Raw genomic sequence first — 19,945 nt, 5'->3', positions numbered from 1 at the left:
CTATCTTACCAATTCTTTTTTTTTCTTTTTAATATTTATTTTATTTATTTGGTTGCGCTGGGTCTTAGTTGTGGCAGGTGGACTCCTTAGTTGCAGCTCACAGGCTCCTTTGTTGTGGCATGCGAACTCTTAGTTGTGGCCTGCGTGTGGGATCTGGTTCCCTGACCAGGGATCAAACCCGGCCCCCCTGCATTCGGAGCATGGAGTCTTAACCATTGAGCCACCAGGGAAGTCCCTATCTTACCAATTCTTGAAAATCAGTGTGAGTTAAACCAATGCCATTTGTTGGGATTCATCTCAGGCAGATGCTGAACCAGTGGTTCCTTTAACCGAAATGAGGAATCTATGCTTTTTAGAAAATGAATCCAACCTTGTTCTTGGGTTCCTGCATAGTGGCCTGATCTCAGACGTATGTCTAAAACTTGAATGCAGAAATGCCCTTCCCTCCCTCTCTGTCCACCTGCCCACACTGCATTTTAGATGTAAATGGTAACAGTCATGGAATATGGGAAAAAGCTGGGAAAAAAAACCTCTGAGGTTTGAGGTCTCATGAGTTCAGCACCCCTGTGAGCACCCAGTAAATATTTGATCATGATGGGAGTGACCGACAGGAGCAGGGAATTACCCATCCATAAAGGGCATCTCCCCTGGGAACAGCCTGTGCCCAGCACCCCAGTGCACCACTCTGCCTAAGATAAAAGACCCAAAAAGAGCGTTTTTCTTTTGGACATTCACTCTACCCCCTCACCGCCAGGAAGGAATTACATGCAAAAGAACAAAATCTTTGATTCCTGTTTTATTTCTAACAATTCAACCAGAATTGAATTATTTCCTATGTGTGACCCTGGCCTAAAGGACATATAAGAGGAAAGGATTGGATTTAATGTCTTAATTTACTTTGCCTTTAATTAAAATAGCCTTCAATTATGAAAGTTACCAGAATTCTAATGATTATGTTATAAAAGAGTGTTTACCTAGTAATCTCTCTTGCATTCTGGGATTAGGAATGCTGGCTTCTGTTGTCTTAATTTTATATTTGACATGAAAAGTCAGTTTATTTCTTTTTTAAAAAATAAATTTATTTATTTTTGGCTGCGTTGGGTATTCGTTGCTGCGCGCAGGCTTTTTCTAGTTGCAGCGAGCAGGGGCTACTCTTCATTGCAGTGCACGGACTTATTGCAGTGGCTTCTCTTGTTGCAGAGCATGGGCTGTAGGCACACGGGCTCAGTAGTTGTGGCTCGCAGGCTCTAGAGCACAGGCTCAGTAGTGTGGTGCGCGGGCTTAGATGCTCTGCGGCATGTGGGATCTTCCCGGACCAGGGCTCAAACCTGTGTCCCCTGCATTGGCAGGCGGATTCCTAACCACTGTGCCACCAGGGAAGTCCTGAAAAAGTCAGTTTTATTTCTTAAGTTTGGTTTTATGCATGAGTTAGATAGAATGATCTCATTCCATGGGATATTGAGAAAAGCTTCCTCTGGTTCCTGGAGTTTTGGAAGTTCCCACACTCTCAGGTTACTTCAGTATGTACCTTGAAATTCACCAAAAAGCAAATTCTGAAAACCAGTTGAATTTAATTTTAAAACAGAGCAATTTGTTAGTAAGAGGGAGGGGTAGAAGTATATCTTAAAAACAAAATCTAAAAAGGGAATCATGGGGGCTTCCTTGGTGGCACAGTGGTTGAGAGTCTACCTGCTGATGCAGGGGACACGGGTTCGTGCCCTGGTCCGGGAGGATCCCACATGCTGCGGACCGGCTAGGCCCGTGAGCCATGGCCGCTGAGCCTGTGCGTCCGGAGCCTGTGCTCCGCGACGGGAGAGGCCACAACAGTGAGAGGCCCGCGTACTGCAAAAACAACAAAAAAAAAGGGGAATCATGTAGTAGATTGGTATTTAGCAGTAAGAATCAGGTATTTCCTAGCTCAGTGTTCATGTTAAGACACCTGGTACCTTTTCCTCTATTGTTAGTTGCTCCTCATTGCTCTTCGGGAGGCTCAAAAGATTTGTTGTGAGGTGGCCTTAAACCTCTGTGTGTTATCAGGTGCTAAGTGGCATTTTGACTAGACTCGGTTAGACAGATGACAATTCCAGACAAACTCAAATCTGTAGTGCATGTAATTGGCTTGTGTACGAGTTTTTCACTTTGGCATGTCTCGGACGGTAGATTCCTTCTGTTTCACAGTCCAGCAACAGGCAGACCCACTCAACCCAAATGCTGTTAAAAATTTTATTCTTCTCATTTCCATTCATACTGGATAAATTGAATTGGACAAATTCAATAGAAGTTGAAAAACGTTTAGCTTTCTTTTGGACGACTTCCTTATAGAGATAACTTACCCTGTCCCCCACCACTGAAAATTCTTGATTCTCTTAAATCTAAAGTAAATGATCTGTAAATAAAAATATTTTCTGCTTCCTTGAAAACATCTATTGTTTTGTGACTCTAACCCAGTTACTAGAGTTCCCTCCTGACACCTCCCCCGCCACAGCTGCCCCCCTCGTTTTGGAGGAGAACTTGTATTTTCCTCACTTATTCATTTAACCACCAACCACAAAGCCCCTGCTTTATTCCATCAACTACTCCTTACTTGTCCAGGTGATTCTTACTTCATCCCAAGTCTAGCCCCAAGCATTTCCTCATAAAAAGCAATGATTAAAAAAAAAAAAAAAGGAGCAATGATTAAATATCTGTTTAGTCTTGGCCAGGCACTGGTCCTTCACGTTATTTATCCCTCATAATATTTGATGAAGGTGGCATTGCATCTTCCATTTCAGTTAAACAGTTAGCTTGCATTTCTGTTAACTAAAATTACTGTAATAACGTTGAAAGAGTTTTTTCAGGAGGGGAAGAAAGAGGATGCCTTTTAAGCTGTAGAATAGCATATTGTGTTTGTGATGTTTTCGTGGACTTGGAGCCCCTGAGATGCCCCCTAGTCAGCTCTGTCTGGTTCGATGCTGTCCCTCAAGGTAGCGGGGAAGAGCTGTTCTTCCCCAAATGCCAAGTGCGGTGGTCGCCAACCTGCAGAGCCTGCAGTGTCCCGGTGTCCCAGTGTGTGATCCAGCCCAGCAGGGAAGCTGAGGGCTGGCCCTTTAGTATGCTGGTGGTCCCTTGTGGGTTCCTTGGGGCTTTTTGTTCATCTGGGGAGTTGCTGCCACGTGATTGTGATCGTGATCACTCACACCCCTTGTCTGCAGGTGGTTACTGATGACTGACCATTCCCATCACAGGACTGTCCCTTGGCTCCAGGATTCCTTGTGGCCTGGGAACCACAACTGTCCTGTGCGTTCATGTCTCCCTGCCACTTGGGGTGCCCTCTGCCTTTGGCCTTGAGGACATACATGTACACAGCTTACCTAGATGTTTTCTCTCTCAGTTAATGTCTCAGTATTTCCTAGGGCTGAAAGGCCTTACAATATCATAACATCAGAGGATTTCTGCATGTCACCTGGTTTGGGGCCAACTTCGTCGGGGATCTCAAAGCATATCGGTTGTTTTATGGCATGACAAAGCTTTTTGGGACTGTCATCTACATTGGATTTTAACGATCACCTATCAGGATAGATTTAGGAACATCTGTCTGACCTTCTTAAGAATCTGGAGGAATTCCCTGGCGGTCCAGTGGTTAAGACTCCACGCTTCCACTGTAGGGCCCATGGGTTTGATCCCTGGTCAGGGAACTAAGATCCCACATGCTGCATGGGGCAGCCAGTCATCTTTCATCTAGAAATCTTTTTAGCTGGCTCTCAGCTATGAAATGCAGGTAATATGATGAAATACCGATGGGAATTCTAGAGAAATGGTGTTAGCACCACAGAACGCTTTTCTTTGTGTAAAACTTTGGTGCTCCAGCTTGGAGGTAGGACAGGGCTCAGTTTACAGAAAGGGAGCATTTTCCATCCTCCAGCCCCAGTCGCCCCATCATTCAGCTCTTCACTGGCTCAAGACGAGCTTTCCATTCAGCCCAAGTCCAGCCCTGAGCATTTTGTCATGAAAAACAGGGACCCTTCCTGAGGACCAGAGAACTGATGCTTTCTGACAGGCAAAATGTTGATTCAAAAAATAAATATATAAGTGATTCAGGATGATTCTCAACTTAATCTAGAACAATTCACAAGTGGGAGTAACCAAGAAAATACTGAAAAGGAAGAGTTAAGAGGGTAAATGTATATCAGCTATTAAAAGATGCTATTACACTACAAGTTTAAAAAAACCTTTGGGGACTTCCCTGGTGGCGCAGTGGTTGAGAATCTGCCTGCCAATGCAGGGGACACGGGTTCGAGCCCTGGTCTGGGAAGATCCCACATGCTGCGGAGCAATTAGGCCCGTGAGCCACAGCTACTGAGCCTGCGCGTCTGGAGCCTGTGCTCTGCAACAAGAGAGGCTACGACAGTGAGAGGCCTGCACACCGCGATGAAGAGTGGGCCCCGCTCGCCACAACTGGAGAAAGCCCTCGCACAGAAACGAAGACCCAACACAGCCAAAAATAAATAAATAATTAAATTTTTTTTAGAAAGTGATTAAAAAAACCTTTGGTTACTGGCTCAGAAATAGACCGAAATATGCCTTAGAAGGTACCATATCATAAAGGTAGCATTCAGAGCAATGAAGAAAGGGTAAATTATTAAGTAAATGGTGTAGAAGTAAGTAAACTACTGTACACACACAGACTACATCCTGGGAAAAGTACTTGCAGCGTAGAAGACAAATTCTTGAATGGGTCTAATAAGTCCTTACAAATTGTTAAGAAAAATAACCTGTAGTAGAAAATCGGACAAAGGACATAATGAGCTGTTAGATGTAGTGTATATGACTAATGAATTTATTCAGTCTCACTAGTAATCCAGGAGCTGAAAATTAAGACAGTTATGCTCTGCCGTTTTCCCACCTGTCGGGTTGGCAGCACAGAGGCCATGGGGGCTCCGGGAAGGGCGCCACCCGACCTGGGGGGTGTGGGCTGGGGTGCCTGTCTGGCCTGGGGAGCAGGATGCCACTGGGCATATACACAAGTAGTAACAATAATAACGGACATTTTAAAGCAGCCTGAAAGTCCAACAGGAGGCGATCAGTTGAGTAAACTATGCTCTGCAGACACACACCGACAGGGGAACACACAACTGTTAGAAGTAGGAGTGGCAGAGCACAGTTCTCAGTGTGGAGAGACATTTCCAGTGTAAACGAGTGAATAAGTCAGGTAACGATACCGTGTACAAAATGATGGCACATCCGCTCCACACACTTACACACATGTCTGGAAGAATGTCACCCAATTTTAACTGACCCTCTCTGGTTGGTAGAATTATGGTTTTGTTGTTGTTGTTGTTTCTTAACCATTGATAGCATGGCAGAATTACGGTTTTTTAAAAGTATTATTTTCACTTAACACTCTCTTCTGATTTTTCTACAAAAGAATATGTTTATATCATTCTTTTAATTTTTTTTAAGTAATAGGAATTAAAATTACCCAAGTTAAATAATTTCTTTACCAGCCAATTAATAGCATTTGTTTATTCTTCATATGCTGGTCATGGCCACAGTCATTCAAAACCGCTTACTTTAAATTTTTGTGCCGCTGCACCATTTGTGTGCATTTTCCTGGCAATGGGGTGGGTGTTCTTCATTTTAGTTAAGTTGTGAGTGATGTCATCAATACAGATTTTCTTTCTGATGCACCCCCGCCCGCCCCCGCCCCCGCCCCGGTTGTTTTTGCCCTCTGTCACTGCACTGGGTGAGTCATCCTTTGGGCAGGAGCCCCAGTGCTTTTCAGCACAAAGACCTCTGAGAAGCCGCTGTAGGAAGAAGCATCTCTGGGGCCCAGAGTTGGGGTGGGGGACTGGGTGCAGTTTTTACGGGAAATACAGCTATGGCCACCATGAACTCATTGCCTCTCCCAGACACCCAAAACCTGGAACCAACAGCCCGTTTTATATTCCCATCTTCTGCGACACTGTTAGTGTCTTAAGAACCCAGCTGACATTTATGCTTCCTACAAATGAAATTTCTAATATTTCCATTTTGTACGCTGTAAAATCAAGGTGTTAACAGTTCCCATCAGGGCTGTTGCAGGGCTGTGGCCTTCAGGCCATCACCTAGCCAAGGGGTGGGGGGGCGGTTTGCTGCCCAGTGCCCATCCCCCCAGACCCTGCCTTTACCCTGGGCTGTCAGTGTTAACCTAGGTCTCCTCCTAAGAACATTTAGGATTTTCTTTTATTTTACAAAGTGCTTTCTTTTCACTTGATTCGATAGTAATTTTGCTCAGAAACTTACCATATAAAGTGCAGATTCCAAATCTAGGCCAACAACCCCCCATCTTGTTTTTAAAAGAATCGGAACAGTACTATGCATTGCCGGTTACTCCACGAAGGATGGCTTCCTGAACTAAGCAGTGACTGAGATACAGGTTAAGAGGAAAGTACACCTGGCCTCTTTATTTTTATTTTTGAAAATTAGAGACTTTTTTTTTTTTAATTTATTTTTGGCTGCATTGGGTCTTTGTTGTTGCGCGCGGGCTTTCTCTAGTTGCAGCGAGTGGGGGCTACTCTTTGTTGTGGTGCATGGGCTTCTCGTTGCGGTGGCTTCTCTTGTTGTGGAGCACGGGCTCTAGGCGTGTGGGCTTCAGTACTTGTGGCACGCGGGCTCTAGAGCGCAGGCTCAGTAGTTGTGGTGCACAGGCTTAGTTGCTCTGCGGCATGTGGGATCTTCCCAGACCAGGGATCAAACCCATATCCCCTGCATTGGCAGGCAGATTCTTAACCACTGCGCCACCAGGGAAGTCCACACCTGGCCTCTTTTAGATGTGCAGTGTTGAGAGGAATAATATTACTCCATTGCCTAAGGACCAGCTACATAATTTGTGGGGCTCAGTGCAAAACTGGAAATGGGGGCCCCTTGTTCAAAAACTATTAAGAATTTCAAGATTAAAGCCAGCGTGTGTAGGCTTTTCCAACTTCAGGGCCCCGGGTGACTGGCGGATAGCTGGTTAGAAAGCTGTGGTATCTACTGTTGGGAAGCTCTCCACAGGGCTGTGGCGGGTGGTGGACGGGAAGGGAAGCCGGCTCTGGGGTGCAGAAACCACATTCTGGGCCTGAGCGTGAGCCCTTCTGAGGGGCTGCTGTCATCTGACCGTCCCACATTCATGACGCCTGCTGTTTTTCTTCCTTGCACGTATAGAAATTTATTGAGTTTGAAGATGCCTTGGAACAAGAGAAGAAAGAGCTACAAACCCAGGTGGAACACTACGACTTTCAGACCCGCCAGCTGGAACTGAAGGCCAAAAACTACGCAGATCAGAGTAAGTCGCTAGCCCGGAGAGATGAAATTGCATTTTGAATGCATTTGTTGTTCTCAGACCAACCCAGCTGGGAGGGATGTTGAGAGCCTTTGATAAAAAGAGAGTGAGAAAACCCAAGGAGAGCCTTATCTTACTTTCATTGTGATTCCCTCAATAATTTGTTTTCTATCTTTACACTGCTCTGTATTTCTGTAAATGGCCTCAAATCCTTTGTGGAAATAAATAAAATTTATAAATAAGGCCCCTCTGATGACAGAGCACTTTTGCTTAGTGTTGCAGTCTGACCCAAAATTCACAGATCTGTGAACTTTGTGTGGCCCTTTAGGACAGAGCTCCTGGCTGCTGTCTGGGGCTCCTGTCTGTGAGCTGCTTGAGGAGCGGGTGCTCTTTTGTGACCTGAAAGTTGGGCCCAACAATGGTGCCCCTGTAATGACAGTTCCTAGGGGGCACTCATGGCCGACCAGGGTGCCTATGGGAACACCCTGTTTCTTTACAAGGAGAGACGAGGAAAGGGTTTTGTGTTGTTTTGTTTTTGTTTTTTGGTTTTTTTAAAATAAGAACTATTATTTTACCTTTAGAAGTCTTTGTTTAAACTATATTCTCAAAGTTATAACGACCCTGTAATTTCAGTTTTCTGTAATTAGTGGTTTTGATGGTTGAGACCTAGTTTGCTGCTTTACCTCATTACCTTGGATAACAGGTGCCTTCGTTCCTCTGGAAAGTTAAGATCATATCAAAAAAAAAAAAAAAGAAAGAGGGACTTCCCTGGTGGTGCAGTGGTTACGAATCCGCCTGCCAATTCAGGTGATGGGTTCGAGCCCTGGTCTGGGGAGATCCCACATGCCACAGAGCAGCTAAGCCCGTGCACCACAACTACTGAGCCTGTGCTCTAGAGCCCACAAGCCACAATTACTGAGCCTGCGTGCCACAACTACTGAAGCCCGCTCACCTAGAGCCCATGCTCCCAACAAGAGAAGCCACCACAATGAGAAGCCTGCGCACCGCAACGAAGAGTAGCCCCCACTTGCTGCAACTAGAGAAAGCCTGCTTGCAGCAATGAAGACCCAACACAGCCAAAAATAAAATTTAATTAATTAATTTAAAAAAAAAATGGTTTGATGGTTGGGTCTATCCGTATCCCAAACCAAAACTGGAAACCCATTTTGCTAAAGCCAATACCCCCCGAGTGTTGTAGGTGAGCACAGCTAGTGGCAACACAAACACACACAAACATGCTAGTCTTTGTGGAGCAGAGGCAAACCGAAAGGCCCATTTTAGTTTTGCATAGATCCACCCTTTCTATAACTACACAGAATCCTTAATATTCCCTTTGCTTAGAATAATTTTCATGTGAAACCTTTTCATCTTTTCTTAGAAGGAAAACATGTAAACTCCAGGGTACAGTCTGAAGTTTTCCATTTGGTCAGCATCAGGGGCAAGGACTGAGGAGAGGGGAGAACAAGGCTGCTGTGTGTCCTGTCTCGCTCTGTACAGAGTTCAACAGAACTGACGTTGGAACAAAGGGCCACAGACGCAAGGTGTCTGAGGCCCGCGGCATGCTGGCTCCGTGGCTTGGCTGTCCAGTTAGCCCGTGGCACTCAGGTGCTTCCCTGTGCCTCTTGGTCAGAGCACACGTGGTGGGGACCATCCTGGGTGTCACAGGGGTGACACAGCTGCCAGCCCAGAGGTGGCACGATCGTGACTTGGTCTTTCCAGCCCCTGGTCCGTGTGAGGGACACCTGTGTGTTCCATCCTGTGTTCAGATATTCTTCTCTTTAGTGTGTCTCAGAGGCTGCTTACTTCCGAATTCTGCCTCTGTCCACAAGCCACCTGCTCGTTCCTTGTCTACATGTGACACAACGTGACTTAGACATAGAGAGCAAGGCTTGTGTGAGTTTCACCCAGCTCTGCCTCTCTGTAGCAGGATTGAATAGCCTCAGATAACTGCACACACGGTGATGCACCCAGACCCGGGCCCATCAGAACCGCCTGCTAGGGTCCCCAGGGTGTTTTGCGCTGATGAGGCCACCTCTGAGCTCAGGGTCCAGGCAGGGTTTGTCTGGAATACTCTGTCCCCCAGCAGTCAAGTCCAGAGAAGTACGTGCCCTGGAGAAGCGGGTTGTGCAGTTGACAAACATTGGTTGTGTTTTCTAGTTTCCCGGCTGGAGGAGCGGGAGTCGGAGATGAAGAAGGAGTACAATGCCCTGCACCAGCGGCACACAGAGGTGGGTATCCCCGCCACGGGGCCAGGGCCACAAGGAAGTGGTAAAGCCCCACACGTGGGGTTGGCTGCCGCCCTTGACTGCCTTTTCATTCCCTGGGGTTCACCTGCTGAACCTGAAAGCCCTGGGCCTCATGTGGCCAGACTCCCTTCCCTGAACTCTGCCTTCTTCTCTGTCCGAGCCCAGTGGGGGTGAAAGTGGCACAGGCTAGAGGGGGTGGGCGGGTGGACCTCGTGGGCAGGGAGCACTCACTCGGATGTGTCCTCTTCACAGATGATCCAGACCTACGTGGAGCACATCGAGAGGTCCAAGATGCAGCAGGTCGGGGGGAACAGCCAGACCGAGAGCACCCTGCCGGGGAGGAGGTAGGGCGGGAAGCCGGGTGCCAGAGCTTGGTGCCCTCCCCCAAGAGGAGCCGTGGCCCCCACCCCCGACTCAGGGAGAGGGGTGTCCGGTCGGAGTGTGTGGCTTGAGCCGGGGTGTGTGCAGAGGACGGCACCAAGCAGGTGAGGGGCTGGGGTGGGCCTGCTGCGGGCCCGCAGGCCGTCACAGAGACCCAGGGAAAACCATGTAGTCCGTCCTAATACCTGCAAATTCTGTTTCTGAATTCGCCTACTCTGTAAAATTTATTTGTAGCCTCAAAATCACCACTCATGGCACTTTCACAGTCATCTGCAGATGTGCGCAGAGCAGTGAAAAATTTGAGTCACCCAGAGCACAGGGTGCCAGCTGAGTTGGTGCCAGGCGACGCTCCACCTCCTGCAGAGATGCCCAGGGATGGGGGCAGCGGGTGGTGCAGTGTCCTGCAAGACGCTGGGGTCCAGGGGCCAGTCAGTGGGGACTGGATGGAGCCCAGCTCTGGCCCCTGTCCTCTAAGACATGTTAAATACTTCTAGCACCTCGTTTTCTGTTTTGTAAAATAAAGGAAACAGTGTACCAGGATGAGTGAGGAATGGAGATTCTAATCTGTGTGAGATGTGTACCTACCTATGTACATGTTTCTTCTACAAGCAAACGTGTTTGCGGTGACTTTGTGGAATACAACCAGCTCGAATTGCGAGAATCGACTCTAGGTGGTAGGGGAGGCCTGCACACCTCGGTGACCAGCAGACACAGTCACACCCCGCCATGCTGGTTTTATTCGGGGAGCAGAGAGAAGCCTGCAGAGGCCAGGTTCCTGCTTCATCTTCATTCAGGATAAAACCACACCTCAGTACCCCAGGAGCAGATTGTCAGAGATCTTCTCCAGGGTGTTACCATGGGAGGCCATGGCTCCATCAGGCTGGAGGAGGGAGGAGGTGCCTGAGGCTGGAACCCCAGGCCCAATGGATGGAGCTCGCCGTTCGTGCCTCTGCAGCTGTGGCCCCTTGTTCCTGCAGCGAACACCGGAAGCCCCAGGTCTGGTCACGAAAAAGCTCTATTTTCTCTGCACCTGTCTGCTTGATGGGTGATGTCTGCAAACAAGGAGATTCAGGCCCTTCCATTCTGGGCATCGTCAGCTACTCACTGGACCATGGTGGGTGAAGCTGTTGAGTCTTCCAGTTTGAAAACGGAAAGTGTAATATGTCAGCGGAGGCCTAGCAGGGCCTAGGAAGAGCAGTCATCCAGGGGACCACTGACATGTTTTTAGACAGTCTCGCCGCTTCTCGTGGGGAGTAGGGGATACAGCTGTTGTGGATGCTTTCTTTCTGTAAATGTGTGTGCCCCAGGAAAGGGTATCAGGGGGTCATTAGCTGACCCCCCTGGCTCTGTGAGAATTAAGTGAGAGATTGTGTATCAAAGAGTGTGTTAAACTACAAAACCCTTTGCAGATATTGTTTCTGGGTTAGTTTTATCTGAAGGTAGGAAATACCCATCTCCAAGCCACCGTTTCCCAACACACTGTGAAAGCCTCACTCCTGGCCCTTAGAAGTTGCTGAGGGAATTTCCAAGGAACTGCACCAAAGCCAACCTGGAATCGGGAGCTCCTCGTGTTGTTTTGGGGCTGCAGAGGCTGGCTGTTCGGGCATTACCTAGAGTTTGGGCTCAGGCCCAGATTCCTGCCCAGCCTTGTGTCCCCATCTGATCCTCCTCAGGGTGTCACCAAGGCCAGGGTGCACTTGGCTGTGTGTCCATCCTCTCCAGGCCCTGGACACTCTCTGCTAAGACACCTTCCTGAGCCCCACGGGGGTAGAGATGCCTGCCAGCAGGAAGGAGGAGCCTGGGGCTGTCAGCTGCGACCCTCCTGTGCCTTGGCAGTGAAGAGGCGCCTTCCTGTGTGTGTGTGTGTTGCGGGGCGGTGGCCGGAGCAGAGCTTGTTTGGGAAGCAGAGAGGCAGGGCTGCGTTTGGGCTGCCTCCATTGCTCTGTCAGCTGGCTAGAGACATTTAACCTCACTGTGGCACACGAAATCGCTTGCCCCATGCTTGCTGCCACAGTGTATGAGACTCTGGGCTCCTGCTGGCCCTGTAGCCGCCCTTGCCCCGCCAGCCTGGACACTGGGCTGTGATGGAGATGTTCCCAGGGCCCACTGTACGTCTCTGACGGTCCTGGGCCCACTTTCCGACGAATGGATGTGGATGGCAGCCATGCCTCCCATGTCCAGCGGGCACGCTGGTGGAAGGAGAGAAAGCACAGGCCTTCTCTCACTGCGCTGGGCGTTGGCCTCTGTAGGGCTCAGAGAGTGCAGACATCCCACTGTGGCCTGTGCTACTGCAGCAGATGAAGGGGAAAGCCCTGTTCTGCCCTCCTGGCCTGCTCTTCTCTGGGGTGTACCCCTCTAGCCACAACTCTGTATCCTTTGGGGACAGATGTGTGTCTGCCCATCTTAGCTTAGACTCTCCGGCTCCCCGAGGAGGCTCGTCCTTAGTGCCGGGGAGCTGCTGGCCACTGCTGAGCCCAGACAGGCACAGTTTTCCTTCAGTCCTGGCTTGGTTTTGTGAATCTGTGTGTCTTTAGAATAAAACCGGTGGTGAGGGCTTCCATCGTGGCGCAGTGGTTAAGAATCCGCCTGCCAATGCAGGGGACACGGTTTCGAGCCCTGGTCTGGGAAGATCCCACATGCTGTGGAGGAGCAACTAAGCCCGTGCACCACAACTACTGAGCCTGTACTCTAGAGCCCGTGATTCACAACTTCTGAGCCTGCGTGCCACAACTACTGAAGCCTGCGCACCTAGAGCCCATGCTCCACAACAAGAGAAACCACCACAATGAGAGGCCTGTGTACCGCAGCAAAGAGTAGCGCTCGCTCACCGCAGCTAGAGAAAGCCCACACACAGCAACAAAGACCCAACACAGCCAAAAATAAATAAATAAAATAAATCAATTAAAACAAAACAAAACCGGTGGTGAGCGTGCGTGGGCCCGTGAACGTGGCGTATGCAATCGTGTGCCCTGTCACTGCACACTCGAGTGCTTGCGTGTGCCAGGAGCATCGTGGGGAGGACGCTCACCCACTGCCCAGGGCTGAGTGGGCGCACCCTGCCGTCCAAGCCAAGGGGGTGTGTGTCTGTGTGCCCTGTGTCCATCCTGCATAGGATCTGCGTGTTCCACATTTGTCTGTCTCCATGGGGGCCTCCCTCTCCATGTGCGCACACATGCCCCCAGAGCCCCCAACCTTCCCTCTCTAATGTTGCCTTCTTGTCTTGCCCTCTGTGCTGTCCCCGCCGTGTGCTGGCCTTCGTCTGTCACTGCCCTGCAGTCCTCGCCAGTCGCGGAGGAGAAGGTAAAGGCTGCAGCTGTCCCTGGGCCTCGGGTTGGGGGAGCTCGGATGGCTGCCGGAATCATACAGATTGGAGGCTCTGGACTTGGCGTTGACAGGGCCTGCTGCCAAGGAGAGGCAGGCGGATCCCAGGCCCCAAGGCAGCCCTGAAGCAGGTAGCAGTGCAGGCCCCACTAGCAAACGTCCACCCGGCCTGCGGGTCGGGGCCGCATGTCTGCACCCCCAGGAGGTGGCGGGCAGGGGTGGAGACCCTGCGCCTGGTGTTAGGCAGCCCAGCTCAGTCACTTAGGACCCAGAGCCAGTGGCGTGACCTCTGCGAGCAGCGTGACGCCCTCGGGCTATAGCCTCTGAAGTGGACGAGCATTGGCATCTCCCGGGGGAGCTGCAGGGCTATAACAAGAGGACACGGTGGGTGAGCCTTGGATGGGCTCTGGCCGGCAGTCAGCAGCACCCAGCGAATGCTCTTGAGGCTTGCGGTTGCGGGGAGCAGCGGAGAGGACGCAGGACTCGATCCTCGTGAGGATTTCCATCGGGGAGTGCGGCCTGGCTGTCTGTTGACGCATAGAGTCGTGGAGGCGGGCGATGGATACGGGCTCTCATCCTGGGGGGCAGGTGGCCCCACCCTGCCCTGCCGTCATGTTACCCTGTGGTATCTGGTGACAGCCTGGGCCGAGGAACCCCTTATGTGCGTCCCCCACCGAGGTCAGAGCTGGGCCCCAGGAGAGGCACCCCCATATGGGCACTGGGAGCCCAGTGGAGGAGCAGTGGTGGATGAGGGGCTGGGAGCCCTGAAGGAGCAGCCCACGGAGCAGTGGCTGCCTTCCCGGACGCCGAGGGCCTGGGGGCTGTGGTCAGAGAACAGCCTGGCGAGGACTGAGCCATGGGCTGCTGAGCTTGGGATGAATCTGCAGACCCAGAGCTTTCTAATTTGACGTCTGAGCTCTTAACCAAGAAAGTGTCGTCTGTCATGGGGGACAACGGCTGCATGAGGCACTTGAGGTCGTCAGCAGGAAACTGCCTTCCTGAGCGGCCGAGGCCCCTGTCCAGCCCTGCAGGCCTCCTCTGGCCCTGTCCCTCCCACAGCTTAGCCCCCAGAGGCACAGCCAGGTCCCAACAGGTCTGGGGACCCTGCTCTGCGGGAGGCAGTGTCTTCCTGAACAGAACAGACCCAACAGCTCGAGCAGCTCGGAGGGGCTTCCAGATTCGGAGTTCTCCTCCTGCTGCGCCCCAGCCCCGCCGCCCTGGAGCCGTTGGGGCACCCCCAGAGAGACATTCTTCCCAGAGTCGTGCCTCAGGCAGCTGCCCGCCAGCCATAGGAAGTTCTGGTCATGGCGGCCGCTCCGCTCCCCTGTCCATCACCTGCATCCTCCAGGCACTGTGAGGAAGCCACCATCCTCCCTCCAGGACAGCCCAGCCTCTGGACCCAGCTCCGTGGGACCCCTGAGGAAGCCTTGTCACCCCTCCCACCTCAGCCCCTGTGTGTCAGGGATTCGGATGCTTGGCCTGAACAGCTCTGAGCAGCATGGACTCCATGCAGCCACCGACAGGCTCTGGGGCGCCATGTGTCTGCCCTGGGCCTGGGCTCCATTCCCTCGCCGCTAACAGCCCGCGAGGCATATCCCAGGGACTGAGCCCACGGCAGGCGGCTTTGAGCATCAGTCCAGCCCACTGGACATTCTCAGTTGGCTAGCATAGCTTTATAAGGTGCCTCTGTGGTGTCAGTGCTCCGTGACGGGGGGAACTGCTCGGGGCAAGAGAAAAGCGCCCCATGAGAAACTCCGTACCCAGGTCTCCTGAAAACAGTGATGGGGTGTTGGGGGAGGGCGAGGAACAAAGAACAGGGGAGAAAGGGTTGACTCCTCCTGGCTGGCTCCAGGAGGCAGAAGTAGGGCCAAGGAGGAACCAGGCAATGCTGCCTGTGATGCCAAAGGGCCTATCACAGGCACTGCTGTGCAGGTGTCTGTTTACAATGGAAATAAATAAAAGTGATAAATGACAGTGTAACGGAGGGGAAATGTTCTATGGGATCACAGCGGAGTGGCGATGCCCTGAGCGGGTGAACACGCTGATTAGTGCGGCTGCAGGTCAGAGGGGTCTGAGGTCCTGTGTGCCTGGCCACCCAGAAGGTCACGCCCTTCCCTACAGCCCGTGGTCAGGGGCGTCTTTTAGAGCAGCTCCAGCTGCAGAATAAGCATCTGCATGTCCAGAAAGAGTTTGCAGCCCTGTTTCAGGAGCCACTGTCTAATCCCCCCTCTCCTTCTCTCCCCACATTTCAACAGGAAGGAGCGCCCCACCTCCCTGAGCGTCTTCCCCCTGACCGACGGTATGGTACGTGCACAGATGGGGGGCAAGCTCATGCCTGCGGGGGACCACTGGCACCTGAGTGACCTCGGCCAGCTGCAGCTCAGCTCCAGCTACCAGGTTTTGTAGCCGTGCTATGGAGTGAGGGCTCCCCGTTGCCCCACATTCTTTCAGGAGGGTGTGGCCGCAGCCGGGACTCTTGGCTGCTCGGGGACCTGCCTACAGCCAGGGCGTGCCCATCGGGCAGGGCTGAGCGTAGTGACCATCCCCGAACATAACCCAGAGCCTCGCAACCAGACTGGGCTTCACCCCACACGTGTTGTCCTTCTAGCATCTGAGGTTTGCACTCCAACCAGGAGAAAGTCAAAGGCCAGGGGTCAGCTTCTCTTCTTTGGGCTGTTCTTACCGGCCTACCCGTGCTAACCACCTGAGTTTGAGAAGGAAGACATCTTGGGTGTGCTCAGCTCAGCAGTGAGAGCACCCACCCTCCATCCCCAGCACTGGGGCCCTGGGAAGGCCAAGGGCAGGCACTTGTGCAGGGCCCCTGGGCACTTGCTGCCAGTCTTGGTCTGTGAGCTCAGCCCATCTGGTGAAGGCAGGCTGTGGCAGGACGGAACGCGGGCCCCATTGCTCGTTGAAGAGACCAGACCCTCGCCCTGGGTCTGGTGATTCCCCACTGAGGCCATCAGAGGATACCCTCTGGGCCGGGTCGAGCAGTGGATGTGGGCCCAGTCTTCCCCACAGCTTCCTTCCCACCGCAATTCATTGCCAGCTGTCCTCCTGCCTCGCAGTGTCCAGCTGGGCTGCAGGAGGTCACCACAAGCTGTCAGCTGTATCGGAAAGCGACCCCACTCACTCGGCGTCTGTTCCGCGGAGTGAGCACTCCTCGTGCCCGCCAGTCACTGGCTGTCCTGCCAGCAAGTGGGGTCCGGGCAGAAGGGGCGGGGCCCACAGCTGGCGTGTACCCCCAAGCCCCTGCGGGGGCGTTGAGCCTCAGAAAGCTGGGAGGCTGGGGTCTCCAGACGGCCCCTTGGGCTAGCCTGTGTTCTCATGCGTCTCTCTTTCTCCTGCGTCGTCTGAAATCATTCTCTCTTAATAAATTATAGTCCTTTATATGTTTTAGTTCATAGGTGTGTTTTGTTTGATTTTTTTTAATAATTACTTTTAAGTTCTTTTTATTTTATGCTCTAGGTTTTCAAGTTTTTCTAATTTTTTAATTTGTTTTGTTGTTTTTATTTTGTTTTTTGTTTTTATGTACTGTATTTTCAGTGTTTTAACCAAACAGTTGTGGCTCCTCATGGGAGGCATGGCCGCTGGGATGTGGGTTCTTTGCATTTGGAGGTCACTGCTGCACGTTGGTGTTAGAGGTTGGCAGGTTTCTTTAGGTAAGTGGTGGCCAGGGGGAGTGTCCTGTGGGTAAGTGGTGGCCTGCAGGCGACAGACAGCTAGGGGAGTAGGGGGAGGCCTGGTTATGCCGCAGAATTACCCACGGTGACTACCAGAGTCAGGAGGCCCACGGAAACAGTGTTCAAATCACGGACAGGTGGGGAGCGTGGCCATTGAGTCAGGTGGTCTGACAGTGTGTGCTTCCGTGAGGCATGGGCTCATGTGTCCGGCCGTCTTTGTGGAAGTCCCTGTGCATCAGCCTGGAGCATAGCCCTCCTCGGGTACCACTCTCCTCGGAACCCTCCCTGTGGGAGAGCACTCGGGCCCCCACCACAGAGGCGTGCAGTGTGCACGGTGCTGTGAAGAGGAAAGGGTTTTTTCTTTACAAATTGGCCCTGAGCTGCAGAACCCAAACCCAAACCAAAAATGTTTGCAGGGGGCGCTTCTCACCACAGCTCATCAGCAACCCGGATGAGTGTTGTTGGCTATGGGGGCCATCCTGTTCCCTGTGGGGTGTTGTGGGCACCTTGCCTCCACCCATCCCCAGCTCTGGTCACCACAAGTGTCTCCAGACATCACCAAGTGTCCCTCGGGGACACAGCTGCTGGGATGGGAGCCCTGTCGAGAGGAGAACGAGGATGTGAGGTTCCGGGTAGAAGAGTCTCAGCCCAGGGAGAGGCGGCGCCTGGCGGGGACCAGGCTGCTCGGGAAAAGGCAGATCCCACAAGGCTCCCAAACCACTCTGACTCCTAGTCACCTGGAGGTGGCCATGGGAGCACAGTCAGCCCTTCCTAGTTAAAGGTGGGGGTAGGTTGGTCCCAGCATCCATCCAGCTTCACAGAGAAGGCCGACACCCCGTCATCAGCTCCTCTTGTAAGAAAGTTCTCCTGAAAGTGTGTCCTCTGAGGAAACCGTGTGATCTGGCGCCGATGGGAACATGTACCCAGAGTGGCCTCTCAGTGCTGCCCCCCTCCGCCCCCATGGGCCTCAGCCCCTCCTGAGGCCATGCCCCTTCTCGGCACCAGGCAAGAAAGAGGCTGCGGGGGCCCCACGGCACCTGCTCAGGGATGAGTCGGGGGTGAGTCTGGGGTTACCGATGTTAGTTCGTAGAAGAGCAGAGACTATTTTTATTGAGGTTCCCTGATGGTTTCACCAGGAAAGACGGTAGGAGAGGAATGTTTGTTTGCTGTCCACATTTATTCAAACAATGTGTTCTCTCTCCAGGGAGATTCTTAAGGTCAACAGTTGATTGCAGTTTTTACTAATCTGGTCTTTTTTCACTCTCGGAACATTTGGGGGACGTCCCATTCTGTGGAATTTGCATTTGCGTAGGTGTTGAAGGCAAATTTTGGTTCGGTTGGGCCGTGGAGATTAAGCGAGACCCATCCCCTGGTGTCTCTTTGTTGGGGAGGCCACCACTGGCAGAACTGGGGAGGTGCCCACTTGTCACAGCCCCTGACTGTGGCCAGGGCGGGAGGCAGGAGGCAGGAACGAGAGGGACCAGCCCTCGAGGGCCTCGCAGTGGAGCAGTAACTTGATCAGAAGGCACGCCGGCCTCCCCGGCCTCCTTCCCAGCCGGGGAGCTTCTGCCCTGACCTGGGCTGGGGCTTAGCTCGGCCCACCCACCGGCTGCAAGGGGTTACCGGCCACATCCACATAGCTTCGTGTCTAGCCCCATACTGGAAAGCGTGCAAGCCAAAAGCCCGGCCCAAGCCATTTAAATAAGGTGTAGCCGCCTCTGGAAAGCCAGAGGCTGGATGAGTCAAGTGAAGAGGCTGGGAGGAATCAGCCCAGCGGGAGAGAAGTGGCCTCCTGTCACTTCCATTCTGGCACGGAGTGCTGTTTTACTGCGGCCGAGTGGCAAAGACCCCAAGCAAGGGGGCCTTGTGGTGGTGGCCGAGGCCCTGCCGGCCCTGTGTGGTCCACCCCTCGTGGCCTCCCCGGGGGACCTGACCCGCGCCACAAGCTTCCCTCTTCCTGTGTTTGGCCCCAGTGTCCGCAGGATGAGATGTCCGAGTCAGGCCAGTCCTCAGCGGCGGCCACGCCCAGCACCACGGGCACCAAGTCCAACACGCCCACGTCCTCTGTGCCCTCGGCTGCGGTCACACCCCTCAGCGAGGGCCTGCAACCTCTGGGCGACTACAGCGGCAGCTCCAAGAACAACAAGAGAGCGCGGGAGAAGCGCAACAGCCGCAACATGGAGGTGCAGGTCACACAGGAGATGCGCAACGTCAGCATAGGTACTGGCCGCCCTGCCTGCCCAGCGCCCCACCCTCACCAGCACCACGCATGTCTCCTCCCAGTTCGCAGGGCTGGTCGCTCCTGAGGCCTCTCCTTGGCTGCCCTGTCCTCAAGTGGTCATGCCTCTGTATGTGTGTCCTGACCGACCCCTGCTTTTTATAAGGAAACAGTCAGATGAGACCAGGGCCCACCCTTTGGCCTCATTTTACCTTCATCACCTCTTTAAAAACCCATCTCCAATACAGTCACATTCTGAGGAACTGGGGTCCAGGGCTTCAGCCTGTGAATTTGGGGGACACAACTCAGCCTGACAGTAGACCACTGTCATCCAGCAGACACAGTCTAATCAGAGAAAAGGGAAGGAAAAAATGGCCTGTTCAGATGGGATCACAGTTCTGGGGGACAGGCCCCATCCAGCCACCAGCTCGGGAAGATCCCCCACCATGACCGTCCCTGCCTGTGGTGGCCTAGCGTGGGGTCTCCGGACAAGGGGCCCCAGGGCAGCCATGAGTGGTACAGGGAACTGCTGGTCACCCCCTGACCCTGGGCTCCACTGTTTCCCCCAGGCATGGGCAGCAGTGACGAGTGGTCTGATGTTCAGGACATTATCGACTCCACCCCAGAGCTGGACATGGGCCGGGAGCCCCGCCTGGACCGCACGGGCAGCAGGTGCTCACTGGGCCCAAAGCCAGTCCCGAATGGCTCAGCACTCACCCTGGGAGTTGGTGCCCCTGGTAGAGGTGCCTCGCAGCCCCTCGAGGTGGGAGAACTGCCCAGGACACTGACCCGCCACCCGCCACACCTGCACTTG

At 52.7% G+C, this 19,945-nt stretch overlaps 1 protein-coding gene across 12 annotated transcripts in view; it reads left to right on the top strand.

The window, feature by feature from the left end:
* MAPK8IP3 (mitogen-activated protein kinase 8 interacting protein 3) overlaps positions 1-19,945 on the top strand; it is a 50,006-nt gene that overhangs the window by 11,701 nt on the left and 18,360 nt on the right. For 6 of the 12 annotated variants that reach the window (XM_073792448.1, XM_073792449.1, XM_073792450.1 and 3 more), the window contains exons 3-9: positions 7,165-7,285; positions 9,440-9,510; positions 9,781-9,872; positions 13,186-13,209; positions 15,486-15,627; positions 18,887-19,133; positions 19,701-19,803. In XM_073792448.1, the coding sequence (XP_073648549.1) occupies positions 7,165-7,285; positions 9,440-9,510; positions 9,781-9,872; positions 13,186-13,209; positions 15,486-15,627; positions 18,887-19,133; positions 19,701-19,803 (800 nt within the window). Of the gene's footprint in view, positions 1-7,164; positions 7,286-9,439; positions 9,511-9,780; positions 9,873-13,185; positions 13,210-15,485; positions 15,628-16,782; positions 18,222-18,886; positions 19,134-19,700; positions 19,804-19,945 lie in introns of those variants that run through there. The other 6 variants (XM_073792453.1, XM_033840056.2, XM_033840055.2 and 3 more) reach the window with 4 other exon arrangements.

This window comes from Tursiops truncatus, chromosome 15 (assembly GCF_011762595.2).
Source record: "Tursiops truncatus isolate mTurTru1 chromosome 15, mTurTru1.mat.Y, whole genome shotgun sequence".
Lineage (NCBI taxonomy): Eukaryota > Metazoa > Chordata > Mammalia > Artiodactyla > Delphinidae > Tursiops > Tursiops truncatus.
Note: the sequence above shows the minus strand (reverse complement) of the source record. Positions and strands in the feature narration are given on the sequence as shown.